This window comes from Pan paniscus, chromosome 5, assembly GCF_029289425.2.
Source record: "Pan paniscus chromosome 5, NHGRI_mPanPan1-v2.0_pri, whole genome shotgun sequence".
In the NCBI taxonomy this organism is placed as follows: Eukaryota; Metazoa; Chordata; class Mammalia; order Primates; family Hominidae; genus Pan; species Pan paniscus.
Window position 1 is genome coordinate 180,215,053 of NC_073254.2, and position 17,633 is coordinate 180,232,685.

Sequence of the window (17,633 nt, forward strand, 5' to 3'; positions counted from 1 at the left end):
GCTCCCACAGTGCAGCGGTGGGCTGAAGGGCTCCTCAAGTGCCGCCAAAGTGGGAGCCCGGGCAGAGGAGGTGCCGAGAGCGAGCGAGGGCTGTGAGGACTGCCAGCACGCTGTCACCTCTCAATGGTACCTGGGCTAAAATAGACATTCAGGACCATGTTTTTGAACAGTTAGGAAAATGAGTGGATTTTCTGCATCAAATTTTCAGTAGTTCCCAGGAACAGTTAGCATAATGGGCCACAAGGGCATGCAGGGTGGTGAGTGGACGTGGTGGGGGCCACCTGGATGACAGGCCTGCCCTGGGGCTCCTCATGGCCGGAAGTCAGCCTCCCTGTGTTAGCTCTGCCCGCAGGTCCTTGGCCTCATCTCTGGATTTGTTTGGGAGGGCTGCCATAATAAAGTACCACAGACTAGGGGCTTCAACAACAGAAATGTACGTCTTCCAGTTCTGGAGGCTGGGAGTCCAACATCAAGGTGTTGGCAGGGTTGATTCCTTCTGAGACTGTGAGGGAGAATCTGTTCCAGGTTCCTAGGAGCACAGCGTTCCCCTCCTGACAGGCACAAAGCAGGAAACAGCCAACCCTGGGGGCCTGTTGAGGAGGACAGAAGCCTAGGACACACTGCGGGGCCCTGAGCACAGCCCCATGGGGAGGGGAGTGGCAGGAGCAGGAGTTTCCACCCCAGGCAGCTGCCCCCTCTGTACCTGGGACCATCGGGTGGGCAGCAGGCCCAGTGCCCAGTGACTGACTTGCTCATTCATGGCTGATTTTCTCACACATATGTGCTTCCCCAGACCTCCATCACGGCCCCTGGGGCCAGGACTGGTCTGCCCTGTGTGCTGACAGCCACTTCACTGGAAGGTACCTGGATTCACGTACAAATCTGGGCCTAAACCCAGCTCTTGCCTTCTCTCTGTTTCCAGGTGAGACCTGCCTCTGCTCCGGCTCTGGCAGCTGGCTTGATCCCCTTCTCCTCCCTGGCCTTAGGGGGCACTGAGACCTAGGACAGATGAGATGCCCACCTGGAGTTTGTGTCTAGTTGGACATTAGGTGAATAGGGTTTCAGCATAGGGAGTTTTGGAAAATCAGTCCCTGGTGACAGGGCTTTGAGTGAGTTGATTTATTAAGACTTGACATAGAGCCAGGCATGTGATTCTGGGCAGATGACTTGCCCCCTTAGGCCTTCGTTTCTCATTTCTCATCTGCAGTACATGGGGGGTGAGCAGTTCCATCAGATCAGGAGATGGGGCTCAGAAGGAGCCCGGCCTGCCATCCTAGATGCTCAGGATGGTGGCAACGGCTTGTTCTCAGTTGGCCATGGCCCTCAGTCCCATCTCCCCTCTGCAATTTTGATTGCGTGGGATGTCTGGTCATCCCCTCATGGACCCAAACCATGGGGCTGGGAGACAGTGGAAAAGGAAGGATGCAGGGGTGGGTACAGGCTCCCTTGCTCCCTGGTCCAAGCCAAAGAAAGGAGGCCTGAGTCCATTGAGCACCCAGAGTTGGGGGCAGCTGCTTTCTCCATGAAACAGGTGAGCAGTGGCACCAGGCTTGGCCTGGACAGGCCACTGGGGAGGTGGTACCACAGAGGGGTCTGGTTTCTCCTCAAAGTGTGCTGAAAGTGGGCCCCTTGCACCCTGGCTGCTTCCCATCCACATGCAGGACACTCATGTCAGGGTTGTGGGCACAATAGGGCCAGCACTGAGTGTGCGCCACCACCTTCCTCTGGGCTGGGGAGTGTCTGCCTCTGGCCCACCTCCCTCCTGCCCAGGGCATGCTCAGCCTTCTGGGTGGCAGCCCCCTTGAGCCCTCTCTTGGCAGCAGCTGAGCATTTCCAAAGAAGAAAAGCCCCCAGGAGTGGGAATTATGGAGCTGCAGCCCCCAAGGTGGGGCATGCTTTTGACCAAATCAGCCAGTGGGTCTACTGGGCTTGAGGCTCAGCTGAGAGTCTCAGAAATCCAGAGTATGCCTGACACCATGGGCCTCTGTTTATCTGTACTTCTATGTGCATGTGGAGGGGCTCACCCCCAATGCCGCATGCACTCCTAGGTCTGAAAATGGGGGAGGGATGGGGTGTTTTCCACCTTGTGCCACTTTGATGCCTTCCATCAGCAACTCTGAGCCAGAGCCTACTGGGGCATTACCCCTGTGCAGAGGTAACTCCCTGGCCCAGGTTCCCTAGGAACTTGGGCTATTGCACCATCAGCGAGGAGTCTGCCCAGGGGAGGGGAGGCAGTGAGTGGCACCTGTAGGAGCTCGGGTAGGTTCTGGAAAGCACAGCCATCTGGGTCATTGACAAGGTGCAGGCAGTGGGCCTGCTGGAGAGTGCTGGGCTGCTCAGTGTGGGGCAGGGAGGAGCCCTGCAGCCGCTCTGGGATTCCCAGGAGCCTGAAGCTTTCTTGTCTGTTGCCGTGACACCATGTCACCACAAACTGAGCTGCGTAAAGCATGCACACTCCATGTCTCCTGGGCTCTGTGGTCAGGAGGGTAGCTGCAGGGCAGCTGGATGTTACATTCAAGGTGTTAGCTGCAGTGGTGGCCTCGTCTCAAGGCTCATCTGGAGAAAGATTTGATTTGGAGCTCAAGTGGATATCGGCAGGATTCATTCTGTCCCACTTCAGGACCAAGGGTCTTGGTTTCCCGCTGGTTGCCAGCTGAAGGTACCCACAGCTCCTTGCCATGTGGGCCTCCACCACAGGGCCAGGGCTCCATCACAGCCAGCAGGGGAGAGAGACTCCCAGCCATGTGGACGTTACAATCTTAAGGAGCATGATCACGGAGGTGTCATCCGTGACACTTGCCATTTCCATTGGTTACAGGCAAGTCACAGGTTCTGCACACTCAGCTGAGAGGTGAGGATATGTGGGCCACTGGACAGCCAGTTTGCTACACCCTCTGGTCTTCTTTCTTGTCTCCTGCTCTTCCCTCCACCTTGTAAGGTACTTTTTGGGTGGTAGGGCTGGTTTTGGGGTCCTGTGGTGCCCCATGCCTGCAGCTGTCCCAGCTTTGGTGACTGTCTCTTTGTTATAGGACCTTTGAGGTGTCAATTTTCTGGCTGGAAACCTCTGTGGTCATGGTGCCTTTGCATGAGCTCTTGTCCTGCGTCCAGGAAGAATGAGGGACATAGACAAGTGAAGGGTGAGCAAGACCAAGATGAGCTCTATTGAGTGTTACAACAGCTCAGAGGACACCTGCATTGGGTAGCTCCTCTTCTAGGCAGGTCATCTGTCGAGTGTTCAGTTCTCAGTAGAGAGGAGGCCCAGGAGAGGTAGCTCCTCTCTGCAACTGGTCATCCTGATGTCTGCAGCTCTCAGCAGAGAGGAAGCCCTGGAGAGGGTGGTTCCTCTCTGCCAGCAGGTTGTCGCTGCAGCTATCAGCAGAGAATGTGGCTCCTCTCTGTGGGTTGTCCCATCATCTCCAGCTATCGGCAGAGAGGGTACTCCTTTCTGCAGCTGGTTGTCCCATCATCTCTCTGCCCTCTTCATCCTCTAGCTATCCTCTGCCCTGCTCTGGCTGAGTCCAGGGCTTTTATGGACCTCAGAAGGGAGGAAGTGCATGCCAGTTGTTCTGTGGGTGGCCATGGGTGGGTTAGGAAGAGGCACCACAAGTCCCCACTCTGGTTTCCGGGACTGGCAGCCCAGGCCCCAGCCTTCAGGCCCTTCTTGGCCTGAAGGTGGGCCTTACTAGGGACACACCTCCTTCTTCCCAGGACTCTGTCTGCCTCCTGCTGCCATTCATGGCCCCAGGTCTCAACCCCAACCCTGCTCTGAGATCACAGCAGGTGCTGGGATGGGAGAGGGGCCAGGCAGTGGGAGCAGACTCTTCTGAGCCTGGGATGGGGACTAGTGGGGAGGCCTTCCCAGGCCCCTGAGGTTGCAGGCTGCAGAGATGCCCAGGTCTTGTGCCTGGGAGGGCAGCCACAGCTGCATCCATGGAACTCCCACCCTGCCAACTCAGAAGGGGTGGGGTTCCTGCTTGTCCCTGGCTCCTGCCTGCTCTGTGGAGTGAGAGGCCCAGGTCTGCAGCCACAGGTCAGGTGGTTGCAGCTGCATCCAGGCAGGCAGATCTGGCCTGCTGCTGGCCCCCTCCAAGAGCACAAGGAGGCTTGGATCCACAGTCCCAGGAGGGTGGGGCTTCCATCAGCTCTGTGGAGTGTTCAGCCCCAGCCACGCCTCCCTACTGCTGCCATCATTTCCCCCTCTGAAGAGGTACACCTAACTGCTGTTAGGGTAGGGACAATGACCACTCTTAACTGCTTCGTGCTGACCAGGGGTATTGTTTTGGGAAAACAACAGTCAAGTCTCTCTCAGAGACCTATCTAAGAATACCCAGTACAAGGCAGCCATCATCTGAGGCTCCATTTTCATGACCATTTGGAGTTTAACGGCCCATCCCTTGTTTCTTCTGAGCTGTAGTCAGATATCACTAGTTGGTTCACCTTCACAATTGTCAAAAGCTACAAGCTCAAAAGAAAAGCTTCCTTGATTCTGAAAAACAAGATAAAGGATCAACAATATTCCAAGCAAAAAGTCAAAACAAGATTGCTTCAGTCTTCTATTAGTTCAGCTCACCCAGTCAACTCCTATTCACAATCTCCAAAATTATCAGATATCTGCATTTGAAGACTATAATCCATCCCTTGAAGAGGATCAAAACATGACAACAATTGTCTGTGAATGTCAAAATGTCCTAGCGTATTCATAGTCAAAAACACAATTGATGAAGAAATCTGGTCACCTCTGTGATTTACAATAACCTAACACAATAACCCTAGCTATGATTGATAAGACAAACTCAGGCATCAGAAATCTAGAAATCCCATACAATTTTGAAACACACATTAACATTTTTCACTAAAATATAACCTGAAGATCAAACACCTTATTTTGGTAATCCTATGTAACTAAACTTGTCAAATAACCCTGTTTACCTCGCCCTTTCGATGCTCCAGTGGTCTTCTGTAGCATCCAAAACTCAGGGGTTAGGAAAGAAAATTTTGAAGCTGTAAAGGCTCAAAACACTTAACAGAATTTTTGGTTACTATAAGTCATTCATTTAAATGACTCAAAGCAAAAACCTTCAGTCACTAAGAGGGAAGACCTAATTTTCCAAACAATCTAACTTTTAACCATCGCACTCCTTTTTAAGAAGTCCTTTAAAGTCTCTTATTATCCAACTTTAGCCATGCCAAATGGCCAGTTGAATTCATGGAGGGGCAGAGAATATAGTGATTTTTTAATTGTTCCTGCAACCAGTTTGCACAGAGAGAGAAACCAAAAGTCTGACTGGTAAGAACTTTTACCCTTTCGCCAGCATGTCAGGCTGCTGAGCTCCCTTCCCCTCAGCTATGGAGCCCTATTGACCCTGCAGTCCTGTTGATCTCTTGTCCTTCCCTTCTTGTGTCAGTAGCTTATTCACAAAGAAAACAAAATCTTTCATTGCATGAAAATCTTGTTCAAGTGAAAGCCAAATTTCACCCTTACATTAGTCTATTAATGTCAACCCCAATTAAAAAAAATAAAACCTTACAGAGAAATCCATCCAATCTTAATCAGTTTGATCATGAACTGAGATTGTTATAAATCTTTTATAACCTTTTACAAATTTTTTTTTGTTAAACAGCATGTAAGTGCTTCAAGAAAACCTTGTTGTGCTTGTATTCCAATGTTCAACTTACGGAAAACCAAATAATATCCTTTTTAGTGTAGTCAATATGTTTACACACAGGATTCCTTTTACAAGATTAATTTTTTACAAACCTTCCATAACTTGTTTGAACCTTAAGCTTTATCTTATATAATTTAAAACAATCATTTAACCCTCTGAACTAGGCAAAAATTTATATTCCCATGCCTTCTTATATTATTTTACTAATGATACATTTTACTCTCCTTACTCACCTCACGTGTAGATCTGTTTTCAGTAGTCATCACTACATGTTATAATGGTAGCTCTTAGTAATTGTTAATTTTGGTGAAATACCCAGTAAGTTATTTTAGTTATGTACTTAGGTGCAGATGAGGTCTGACTATTTCCAGCATAGCTAGGGCAGGCCCTACCAAACTGCAAAGCAGGAAAGTTGAACAATTTTCAAAAGCCAAAGCAGTTTATGACCTTAAAGCATTTAGTCAACCTAGTTTCTGACTTGCATAATTTAGACCATGTCTATATTTTGAAGGCATTTCTATTTTCATTTTACTGATAATTTAAAAGACAGCCTATTTAGCAAAGTCATACTTAAGTCAAGTGAATTTGAAAATTGCTTAGACTTATTTACTTAATTTATGAACACTCTTTTACTTATAAGCCAATTTGGTAGACACAACATATAACAGTAAGTGTACATACAAGTAAACACATCTAGACATGTATACACACACACAAATGAAGAGGTGGAGCTTAAAACACCCAAATTGGGTGCAGTGTATACTGCTTGGGAGATGGATGCACCAAAATCTCACAAATCACCACTAAAGAACCTGCTCATGTAACCAAATAATACCTGTTCCCTCAAAACCTATGGAAAAAAAAAACCTAAAAAAAAAATACTTAAATGGTATCACAGAACTAATTAGCTGAATACAGTATCTAGTACCTGGCTGTCACCCAATACTTGCCTCATACCATCACATCTAGAAAACGAGTAGATATTCTTTTTGGAAGAGCCCTGAGGGAGCTACTAGGTTTGCACGGCCTGCTCTCCTGCCCTCCTCTTGCTCTGTGGCTGAACTCCAATTCTCTTTGGGCTTAGACCCCACTGACTCGCTCCCCGGCAAAGCAAACAATTTGATCAGACGGCCACGTGCATTCTTCCTTTTCCTGAAACCAGCAACATAGGGTAAAAGATTATTTCTACTTGGTTGCCTTCCAGATGTTTCACACTTGGACAGCAAACTGATTTCAAACCACTCCTTTTCAAAGATCTCTGAGGGAGACATTGCACCTGGCCACTGCAGCCCAGAGCAGGTCTGGCCACGGCCATGAGCGTGCTGAGCCATCATGCCCACCGTGGATGACATTCTGGAGCAGGTTGGGGAGTTTGGCTGGTTCCAGAAGCAAGCCTTCCTCATCTTATGCCTGCTGTCGGCTGCCTTTGCGCCCATCTGTGTGGGCATCGTCTTCCTGGGTTTCACACCTGACCACCGCTGCCAGAGCCCTGGGGTGGCTGAGCTGAGCCAGCGCTGTGGCTGGAGCCCTGCGGAGGAGCTGAACTATACAGTGCCAGGCCTGGGGCCCGCGGGCGAGGCCTTCCTTGGCCAGTGCAGGCGCTATGAAGTGGACTGGAACCAGAGCGCCCTCAGCTGTGTAGACCCCCTGGCTAGCCTGGCCACCAACAGGAGCCACCTGCCGCTGGGTCCCTGCCAGGATGGCTGGGTGTATGACACGCCCGGCTCTTCCATCGTCACTGAGGTAAAAAAGCCTCTGTAACATGGGAGTTCCTGGGACAGGGAGAAATATAAAGCAAATCCTATGAAGTTCAGTTCCATATCAGGAAAGAGGTAGGGGGCTGTGTTTATTGTGCGGTTCGTGGGTGTCTGGCTGTGTCCCAGGCACGGGGCATTCTCTTCTCTAGTTTAATCCACCACAAACTCTGGGTCTTTGAGGAGGAAGCTGAGGCAGGAGAGAACAGCTAGCACAAGTGGGGGGCCAGGTTGCCAGGTTGCTTGAATGGGAGTCGACTGGGAGACCAGGAGCCTCTCTGCCTGCCCCACTGGCTTCTCCCAGAACTATCAACTTGCTCTGGGTCCTGCTTCCCCACCAATAGTACTGTGGGCCCCCTCCTTCTGCTCAAGAGTGATGATGATTGACCTCAATGATGGTGTTGAGGTGGCCTGGAATTGCCCTGGCTTGGAAGTGAGAATATTTGGTGGAATCCCAGCTGTGCCCCTTATTAGCTGAGCATCACTGGGTAAATCACTGCCTCTCTAAGCCTCATTTCCTCATCAGTCAACCAGGGATGATGACGGCTGCCTCATAGGGGTGTGAGGTTCAGCTGGGATCTGTGAAAGCACTGAGCAAATCCAAACTGAGTCACACCGTGCAGTCCGATGGGGCCCATGGGATAGGGCGATGGCCTCAAAAGGGCCTTGCTTGAGTAGTTTACTTGGTTATTTGAGCATTTTGCTTTGAGAATCCTTTAGTAAAAAGTGTCACCACATTTTTTGCCCATCATGAGCCCTTTTGAAACTATTGCACGGTAACAAGTGTGGATGCTTGGTGGGTTGGAGAAGCTGTGGGCCAAAGCCCGTCAGGGGCCTTCTGTTAGTAACGAGCAGTGGCGTGGTTTTGGTGCGGGCACTGCTTCCCTGAAATAAGAGGTAACTGGGCCCTCCCTGCTTCTGGTCCTGCCCATTTGTCTGCCCCCACTACCCTCGCCCAAGCTCTCAGGACTTCTTGGGTCTCTGTTCTTCCTCTTTTCTCTTTCCTGAGTGGTATCAGTGGTGACACATTTAGGGCTGTTACTGGAGGAAAGCTTAGGGTCCCTCCCCTCTGGGCCTGAGCATTGCTCTACCTGCTTGCCTGGAGCAGAGCAGGTGCCGGTGCAACTGGCTTTATGATGCTGAAGAGACATCTTGTCTCCAAGGCATCCTCCAACAATGGATGACAAGTTAGGCAGCCCACCTTCCAGGGATCTCCAACCATCTGGCATTCCCACTGGATCTAGAAGCAGACCAGGATGGGGATGGGTTTGCTCTCTGGGACTGAGACATAGTCTGCTTTGAGGAGATCAGATGTGATCATTCCTCCAGTCAGACATCCACCCAGTATGTTCGGCATACTCCCTCTATTCTGGCACTGGGTGTGATGCCGCAGGGGAGATGCAGAAGAAGATTGTGAGGTCCCTCAAGGAGTCTGCAGTCTTGTGGGGACTGAGAGGGGAAGAGGATGGCAAGAATGAGACCAGTGTTCGTTTAATGACAGCCCAAGGCCGCCTGTGGTGAATGCCATGAGCAGGGCGGAAAGGGACTGGTGGGCTCTAAGAAGGTAGAGATCTCAGCTGCTGAGCTCTGAGCTGATCATGGACGTCTTCTGGGAGGAGGTGGCTTTGAGCTGAGCCTCAGCTGGTATTTGGACCAGCAAGGAGAGGGGACAGGTGGAGTAGAGGGGAGGGGAAGTAGATCCCCAGACCAAGGGGAGAGCTTGAGCCCAGGCTCAGGGCCCAGGGAGTGTTTGCTGCATTCAGGGTGCAAGGAGCGCTGATATGAGGGTCATGATATGAGGAGTTGTGGGGAGAACACTGGTGTCTAACCTTGGGGCCAGAACACGGAGTGCTTAGTGTGGGGTTGCCAGGTACAATACAGGATGCCCAGTTAAACTCGAACATGTGAACTTCAGATAATCCAACTGGATAGGATACTTATGTCCCAGATACTGCATGATATTTGGTACTGATAACTGAGACTGGAAATGCAAATATTGCATGAACATACTTATCCTAAAAAAAAAAAAGTTGTTTATCTGAAATTCAAATTTACCCGGGCATTCTGTATTTTTATTTGTGAACCCTGGCAATGCTACCTTAGTGCCCAACAAAGGAGTTTGGGTCTTATTTAGGCAGGCAAGCAAGGTGACCCTAGCTGGACTCGCGAATGGGTGGGAAGGGGCGGTGGTGGGATTGGAGGCTTCAGGAGAGGTAGAGAGATGCATGAGGAGGCCAAGAGTGAGCCCCGGTAAGAAGTGTTGGCCAACATGGTTGTCATGGGAATGAAGGGAAGACAAGATGTAAGAGATGCCAGCATTGTCAGGGCTGGGGAGAAGGAGGCCCAGCTTGGCGGAGGGCTCTGGCTTGGGGGGTATAGGCAAATGGAGCTTCTGAACACTGAACTGGGAGCCTTGGAGAGGCAGCCATGTGGGCAGGTAGAGGGGCCTGGTAAGAGGGGACCTTGGGGTGCAGCAGAAGTGGGGAGGCTGGGACAGAGAGGGGCCCGAGAGTGCTTTAGAACAGCTTGCCTGTCCGTGGCAGCTGTGGAGGGGGCTTCCAATAACCCCAAGATGTAGAGCCCTGGGGAGGATTGTGGGAATCCTGGAACTCTGATGGGCAGAGATGGTGAAGAGGATATGGTTTGTATTGTACCTGGCAACCCCACACTAAGCACTCCATGTTCTTTTGGGGCCATGGTAAGTTGGGAGGGTGGTGGGATTCATGTGGAGATTTTCCAAGGTGATTGGAAGCCTGGGGGTAGGTGGGAGGGTGATAGAAACTGGCTCGTGGGTAAGAATTGTCTCCCACTTTAACCCCAACTTCCTTGACCCCAGCTCCTCCTCCAAAACTGAAAATTATTGTTGGGGAATCAATCTTAGTTATTGATTTCTGCAGAACTAATTTTTAACCTAGCATTGCCTTGGACATTGGAACTTGCTTTAGGAGGGAAGGTGAGCTAATTTGTTTGAACACCAAGTTTAACTCCCACCCCAAGGCTAGGTGCTAAGATCGTAGGTCCACTGGGGGAGGAATGTGGGCATTTTCCTGGCTTTTGACTCTCCCAACAAGAGGATCTCCTCTATCAGTCTTGGTTGCAGCCACAGCCCCCACACCAGGCCAGGTGTCTTCCACCAGCCATGAATGCTGAGCAAGGGAAAGTGGTCTCAGGCCAAGGGAGACAGAGGTAGTTACATTAGTGTTTCTCAAACTTGGCTGATCCTCAGGATCACCTGGATTCCTATTCGGGACCCACTGAGACAGAATCCACAGGGAATCTGTGGTTCCACCAGGACCCTGTGTGGTTCTCGTGATGAAGCAGTAGGTTGCTTTATAATCGTGCCGGAAAGAGCTGCCCCGGCCCTGGTGAAATCCCAGCAGGAGCAGCGAGTGGGCCTAGGAGATTCCCATCCTCCATCCCGTCCCTACCTTTATGCAGCCCCAGCTTCTCCCAGGGCCCAGCCTATCTTCTCAAGGTGCACAAATGTGTCAGGGTACTCATGGTTGGGCTGGTGTTTGGGAGCAGAGGAAGCATGGCAGGTTTACAAGCTTTGCAGATGGCTCTAGAAACTGATCCTCAGGGTAGCCTGGGGGCAGAGCCAGTTCTCTGTGTGGATGAGATGTTGGAAGGTGGGATGCACTCCAGCTCCAGGAGCTCACAGGCTCCATATACAGTCCTGGGGCATGATGGCAACAGGGTGCTTCAGGAAGGCGGCAGGCACATCTTACAGAGACACCAACTTGCAAAGATTATAATAAAAACCAGACAAACAATGGCTGAGAAGGGAATAAGCCGAGGCCCCAGGTAATAATTCCACATCTTTCCCTGACCCCTGCAACTTGAGTGAAATCCTGTACGGCAGACCACGGGTGAGGCTGCAAAGAGAGAGTTGGGCAGTTGGAGACACAAACCCTGGGAAAGCCAGATAAGGACGTGTCCACGTGTATTCTAATGGCAGAGCACACGGCAGGCAGGAAAAGAACCACAGCCAAAAAGAGTTATACATTGGGTGGGTGACCTGGGAGGTGCTCCATGGAGAAGTTGTGTTTTAAGCTGAATTTTAGAGGAAATCAAATTGGGATTGGCAGAAAACATGAGAGTGACACTGAGCAGTAGCTTGTCGCACGCCCCAGAGCTGTACCACCCATAGGAGCAGACACTGGGGTCTGGGCAGAAGGCAGTTACTAGGAGAGGCTTGTGTTTGTTTCTGAAATTCAGGTGGTAACACAGAGTTTAACCTATATTTCAGGGAAAAAAAAAAAGTGCTCATGTCAAGGAACTAGTCAGTCCATCAGACAGAACCCAGGCTGGCTGAGTTCAGATTCCTTGAGGCTTTGAATGTTGTTTGGTTTTTGAGACAGGGTCTCACACTGTCATCCAGACTAGAGTGCAGTGGCTTGAACACAGCTCACTGCAGCCTCAACCTCCTGGGCTCAATTGATCTTCCCAACTCAGCCTCCCAAGTAGCTGGGACTACAGGCACATGGTACCATGTCTGACTAATTTTTAAATATTTTGTAGAGATGAGGCCTCACTCTGTTGCCCCAGCCTGGTCTCAAGCTCCTGGGCTCAGACGATCTTCCTGCCTCAGACTCCCAAAGTGCTGGGATTAAGGCATAAGCCACTGCACAAAGCCAGTTCTGAATGTCTGACCCCAGGATTGGGGCATGGTGTGGCTCAAACTGGCAACTTTAGAGATTTGAGGGTTGGAAGTGGGGGTAATAAAACCTGTTTCTAAAATAAAAGGGTTTATTATTTATTAAAGCTATCTGCATGTGATTTCTCCCCTCCAATGCACCCAGCAGCCCTATGGGTGTGATGGAATGGGTACAACACACGTTTCAGACAGGGAAACTGAGGCCCAGGGCTGTGAAGTGACTCACTGCCATCATACTCCACAGTATTCTGGTTAGGGGAGCCATGGACTTGATGCGGACAAAGCAGTGTGGAGGGACGGGGGCAGGAAGGAAGGATGTGTCGACCACCCAGGAGGGCTGTACCAGGAACTGAAAGGGTCGAGAGGCCTCCACCCAACACCCTCTGTTCTCCCCAGAGTCCACTCTTTCTGCCTGTCTCAACTCTAAAGAGGAAGGGGCCATTCTTCTGCCCTCTAGCCTCTACCATGTCTAGGCATGTGCCAGCGTCACCATGCTCTGTGCTACGGGAGGTAGGACTCTTGGATGACCCTCCACTCCTGGTTTTCTTCCCCAAGGCCTCTAAACGCAGGGAATATCTGCCTTCTCCAAAAACCCAAACAAAACAAGCCCTTCCCAGCAGCCCATGCCTGTCTTTTCCTCTGTCCCCTCCACCTTGATATCTTCCCTCCCCTGGCTTTTGGTGCATGGGAGCCTCTGATGTCCTCCTAACCCTCGGTCCCACCCACACATGTGACCGTAAGGCACAGTCTATCTCAAGAAACTTAACAACTAATAGCTTACTATTGACTGGAAGGAAGCTTTGCCAATCACATAAACAGCCAACGAACACATATTTTGTATGTTATATGTATCATAGACTGTATTATTACAATAAAGTAAGCTAGAGAAAAGAAAATGTTAAGAAAAACTTAAGGAAGTGGAAAAACATCACGAAGTGGAAGTGAATCATCATCAAGGTTTTCACCCTCATCATCTTCACGTGGAGTTGGCTAAGGAGGAGGAGGAAAAGAGGGCTTGGTCTTGCTGTCCTGGAGGGCAGAGGCAGAAAAGGTGGAAGAGGTAGAAGAAGAGACAGGCACACTCGGTGTAAATTTTATTGAAAAAAAAATCTGTAAGTGGACCCGCGCAGTTCAAACCCATGTTGTTCAAGGGTTAGTCGCATTTGATATTTGCTGAGTGATTCATCAGAAACTTTGAATTTGTCTTATGAAAATGTAGTAGGAGAAAACTCTGTGAAACAGCCCAGGGATACCGAGTTTGATGAACTGCATTTGCTTTGCTGAAGAGAGGATGGAAGGGTGTAGTCCTGACTCACACATGGTTCTGTGCTTTTGGTCCTCCTCCTGCCGTGGTGTGACTGGCAGTTCAACCTGGTGTGTGCTGACTCCTGGAAGCTGGACCTCTTTCAGTCCTGTTTGAATGCGGGCTTCTTCTTTGGCTCTCTGGGTGTTGGCTACTTTGCAGACAGGTATGTAAAGGCCAGTCCAGGTAAGCCTCCTCTGAATGCCATGAGAACAGATTCTAAGGGACAGTGGTGGAGAACATGACCAGTTGGAATTAACTGCAGAAGCTGCTGGAGACAAGACACAGTGGCCCCTGCTTTGGGCTACTGTGGGGCTGCCAGGAGAGTGGTGGAGAGATTTGAGGTGTGTTTCAGAGTCCAAGCTGCATGCAGATTGTACAGTTAGTGGGCTGAGAGAAAGGGGGGACACAGCCAAGATTGATGCTTCCAGCAGGTGCCTGGTCGTGAGGCCATTTTGAGATGGGAGCCAGAGGGTTAGGAAGGGATTTTGTTGCAGCGGTTGATAGGGAGAGGTTATGGAGGAAACTAGGGCTCTTAGAGATGTTAGGTTTGGAGATGAGTTGCACAGCCTGAGACATCTACGAAGAGATGCCAAGGAGCCACTTGGGTATGTGAGTGAGCTCTGGAAAGGGGTCTGGGCTGGAGTTCAATATCGGGGGTTTGTCACCAGTAGTTGGTATTTAAGGCTGTACAGCATATCAGGATGTGCTGGAAGAGGGTGTCGGGAGAGAACTGCAATGCAGAAAGGTAGGCAGGGAAAGTGCCCTGGGAAAGGAGACAGGAAAAATGGCAGCGAGATCGAAGGACAACTAACTGTTCTCCAGGGCGCTTGTGGAAATGCACCAGGAGACCCCGAGGAGGAGTGGTCAGAATCTGCTGTGGGGGGCCCGGCACCCAGGACAGGGTGGTTGGAGAAAACCAGAAGGCAGGAGAGTGGAGTTGTGTGAACAACTCTTTGAAAGAGTGTGGGGAGGGTCCAGGATGAGGAGGCTGATAGGGGAGGGAGTCAGGGATGCAGGAAGAAGACAGGGGCCAGGGAACCCAGGCCTGGCTGGGGGTCTGGGGCCCAGCTCAGAGGTGGAGACAGAGAGAAGGGACAGAGAGCCAGGTGCTGCCGCAGGAGACAGGGAGAGGGGACAGAGCCAGGTGCTGCCCCAGGAGACAGGGAGAGGGGACAGAGCCAGGCGCCACTGCAGGAGACAGGGAGAGGGGACAGAGCCAGGTGCCGCTGGAGGAGACAGGGAGAGAGGACAGAGCCAGTCACTGCCCCAGGAGACAGGGAGAGGGGAGACAGCCAGGCACTGCCCCAGGAGACAGGGAGAGGAGACAGACACACATGCCGCTGCAGGAGACAGGGAGAGGGGACGAAGCCAGGTGCCGCCGCTGGGGCTGAGCATCCCTGGTTAGAAGACGGGTTCTGGCAGAAGTTCCTATGTTTTCACAAAGGGCCAGGGTTTACTGGCCGGTTTGGGGCCGTCCTGAGGCGGGGTGGAGGTCTGAGGCCAGGGGACACAAGGTGGACAAGTGAAGTGGCCTAGTGGAGGCAGATGGGGGTGGCGAGGGGACGGGGGTGGCAGGCGGGTGGGGAGCGTGGGTGGGCGGGCACACCGCATGGTCTGCCCTTGGCTGCTTTCCTTGGCTCTTGGAGAACGTGGGGTGTGGTCAAAAAATTGGGTGGGAACAGTGCAATCCCAGCGAGTAATTTGCCCATTTCATTCCCGGAAAAAGGAGAAGAGAAACAGCCCTGTATGGCTACACTATCAGAGCTGAATATGGCACTGAAAAGCTTCCATGATGGTTGATAAGACTATGGGAGGAAGGAAGCCTGGTTTGGGTGCAGCCTGACCAGTGGCGATAATAATGATGCCATCTGCTAAATATGAAGATAAGGCAAGGGGACAGGCGTGAACTGGAGAGGGTCTGCGGGCACTGCCCGGCTGAGCTGTGATGCTGCTGGGAGCGCTCAGACTCCTCTTCAGACCCGGAAGGGCTGCGGAGCTTGTTGGGACAGATGAGCAGGCTGGGCGGTGCACTGGGCACTGCTGTCCTGATAGACCCTGCAGTCTCCCAGGACAGTGGTGCGGTGGCCTCCGACTGTGACCCTTGGCATCCCACCATGCATGTCTGACCCCAGATTTCAACCTCTCCCACCTGCCCTCCATGTCTCCTTCTCTCTGAAGGTTTGGCCGTAAGCTGTGTCTCCTGGGAACCGTGCTGGTCAACGCGGTGTCGGGCGTGCTCATGGCCTTCTCGCCCAACTACATGTCCATGCTGCTCTTCCGCCTGCTGCAGGGCCTGGTCAGCAAGGGCAACTGGATGGCCGGCTACACCCTAAGTAATTATCATGGGGATGAGGCCAGGTCTCAGGGTAGAATGGGATGGGCCTAACGTGGGTAGGGGGTTGTTTGTGGGGTCAGGGAGCTTGCGGGGCACCAGTTCCTTGTTGTTATGTGACTGGGGCAGGACATGGGCTAGAATGGCCTCCTCTCTTTTTGTGTCTGAGACACTTAAATTATCACTTAGATTAGTGATCTATTAATCAACTAATCTATTTGGGGAACAAAAAGACCCCATGCTGATGTGCTCACAGCAGTCAGGAGGGGGTGCAGAAGAGGAGATAAGTGAGAGAATATTCTAGCATTTTACACAAGAAAGAACCAGCAACTCCTTAAAATAAATACAGCAAACTTGACGGGCTTGAATGGCACTCAAGAATTAGGAAAGAAAACAGGAGCAAATAAAATAAGGATTGTGAAAATCAGGATTTTGAAAAAGTTGAAGTATAAACCAACATGAGGAGTTTTACATATCAGCCTTTTTTTCCCTTTCAAATATTCTACTAAGGTTAAGAATACAAAACAAAAAACCCTTTCCGGGAGGAATGCAGCCTAAGAGTCATCTGTACTTCCCCAGGCCAGGGCACGGCAGACAGCAGTGAGGATGAGCCACACTTTTACTCATTTGTGGGGGAGATAAAAGAAATAGCCATGTCTTTTCATCTTTGAAAACAAGGTGCTATCACTTGGCATTCTGAGAACTCATTCACTAGGGCCAAGAGGATCCACGTTCCCGCCTTGAGAAGCCATGAGCAGCCTGGTGAAGCTGAGCTGGCTCAGCCCCATGCGTGTGGAGCCTGTGACAGCCTCTGCTGCTAGGCACCGTCCCACACATGGTTAGGGGGTCTGACCCGGGGCCACATCCACGCTCCAACACCACCGGCAGCCCCTCCACCCACGACTCCCCTGACTTCCTTTTCCCCTTTTCATTTTTGTTCCCGTTACACGTATCACGCTCTAACATAGGATTGCATTCTCTTATCTGTGATGTGGAGCGTCTGCCAAAGGAGGTCTCCCAGGGCAGGACTCTACCTCCTATGCTTACGATGTGCCTCAGACACCCCGCACAGTACCAGGTCCCCAGGAGGCACTCAGAGATATTTGCTAAATGAATGAACACCCCTGGGGTCCTGACAAATATTCCAGCTGAGTCTGGAGCTTCTTGAGGAAGGCGTTGGGGAGGAGAGGCCAGTGGACTGAGTCCTGAAGCAGGCAGAGGGGAGTGCAGATGGTAAAGGAGCAGACGCGGAAAGCGACGGTCAGGGAAAAGCCAGAGAGCCAAGCAGCCTGGTGGATCTCCGGGGCCTTGGTTTGATGGGTCCGGGGCCCCGGTTTGATGGGTCCCAGAGAGAAGGGGAGGCGTGAGCGCGGCTGTGGTTTGCGGGAAGGAGAAATGGGAGACACACAAGAGAGAAGCCTGGGAGCAGGTGAGGCTGGGCAAGGCCGGGTGGGAGCTTCCCGCGGGGAGACAAGCTGGACTGGGGCCCCGAGCTTCTGAACGCACGGCGTCGGGCTCCTGGGCTCCTGCAAGGAACCCGCATAACGTCCACACCTCCTGTTTCAGTCACAGAATTTGTTGGCTCGGGCTCCAGAAGAACGGTGGCGATCATGTACCAGATGGCCTTCACGGTGGGGCTGGTGGCGCTTACCGGGCTGGCCTACGCCCTGCCTCACTGGCGCTGGCTGCAGCTGGCAGTCTCCCTGCCCACCTTCCTCTTCCTGCTCTACTACTGGTGAGGCCCTTCCTCCCGCCTACGGGGAAGGGGCGCCGGCCACCCCTCTGGCTGCGCTTTCTGTCCTCTCGAGGGACCAGTCTCTTGGAGTGGGGGGCACCTACAGGCCGTCTTCCAAAGGCCATAGTGTCCACAGGCATAACGCATGGGGCTGCGCGGAGCCCGGCGCTTCCCACACTCATG

At 51.7% G+C, this 17,633-nt stretch overlaps 1 protein-coding gene across 2 annotated transcripts in view; it reads left to right on the forward strand.

Moving 5' to 3' along the window:
• The first annotated feature begins 1,284 nt into the window (after positions 1-1,284).
• Positions 1,285-17,633, forward strand: part of SLC22A1 (solute carrier family 22 member 1) — a 46,715-nt gene continuing 30,366 nt past the window's right edge. For both annotated transcript variants that reach the window (XM_003807399.5, XM_063605054.1), the window contains exons 1-4: positions 1,285-7,409; positions 13,443-13,546; positions 15,562-15,716; positions 17,282-17,450. In XM_003807399.5, coding sequence (XP_003807447.4) covers positions 6,999-7,409; positions 13,443-13,546; positions 15,562-15,716; positions 17,282-17,450 — 839 coding nt within the window. In that variant the 5' untranslated portion in view covers positions 1,285-6,998. The remainder of the gene's footprint in view (positions 7,410-13,442; positions 13,547-15,561; positions 15,717-17,281; positions 17,451-17,633) is intronic.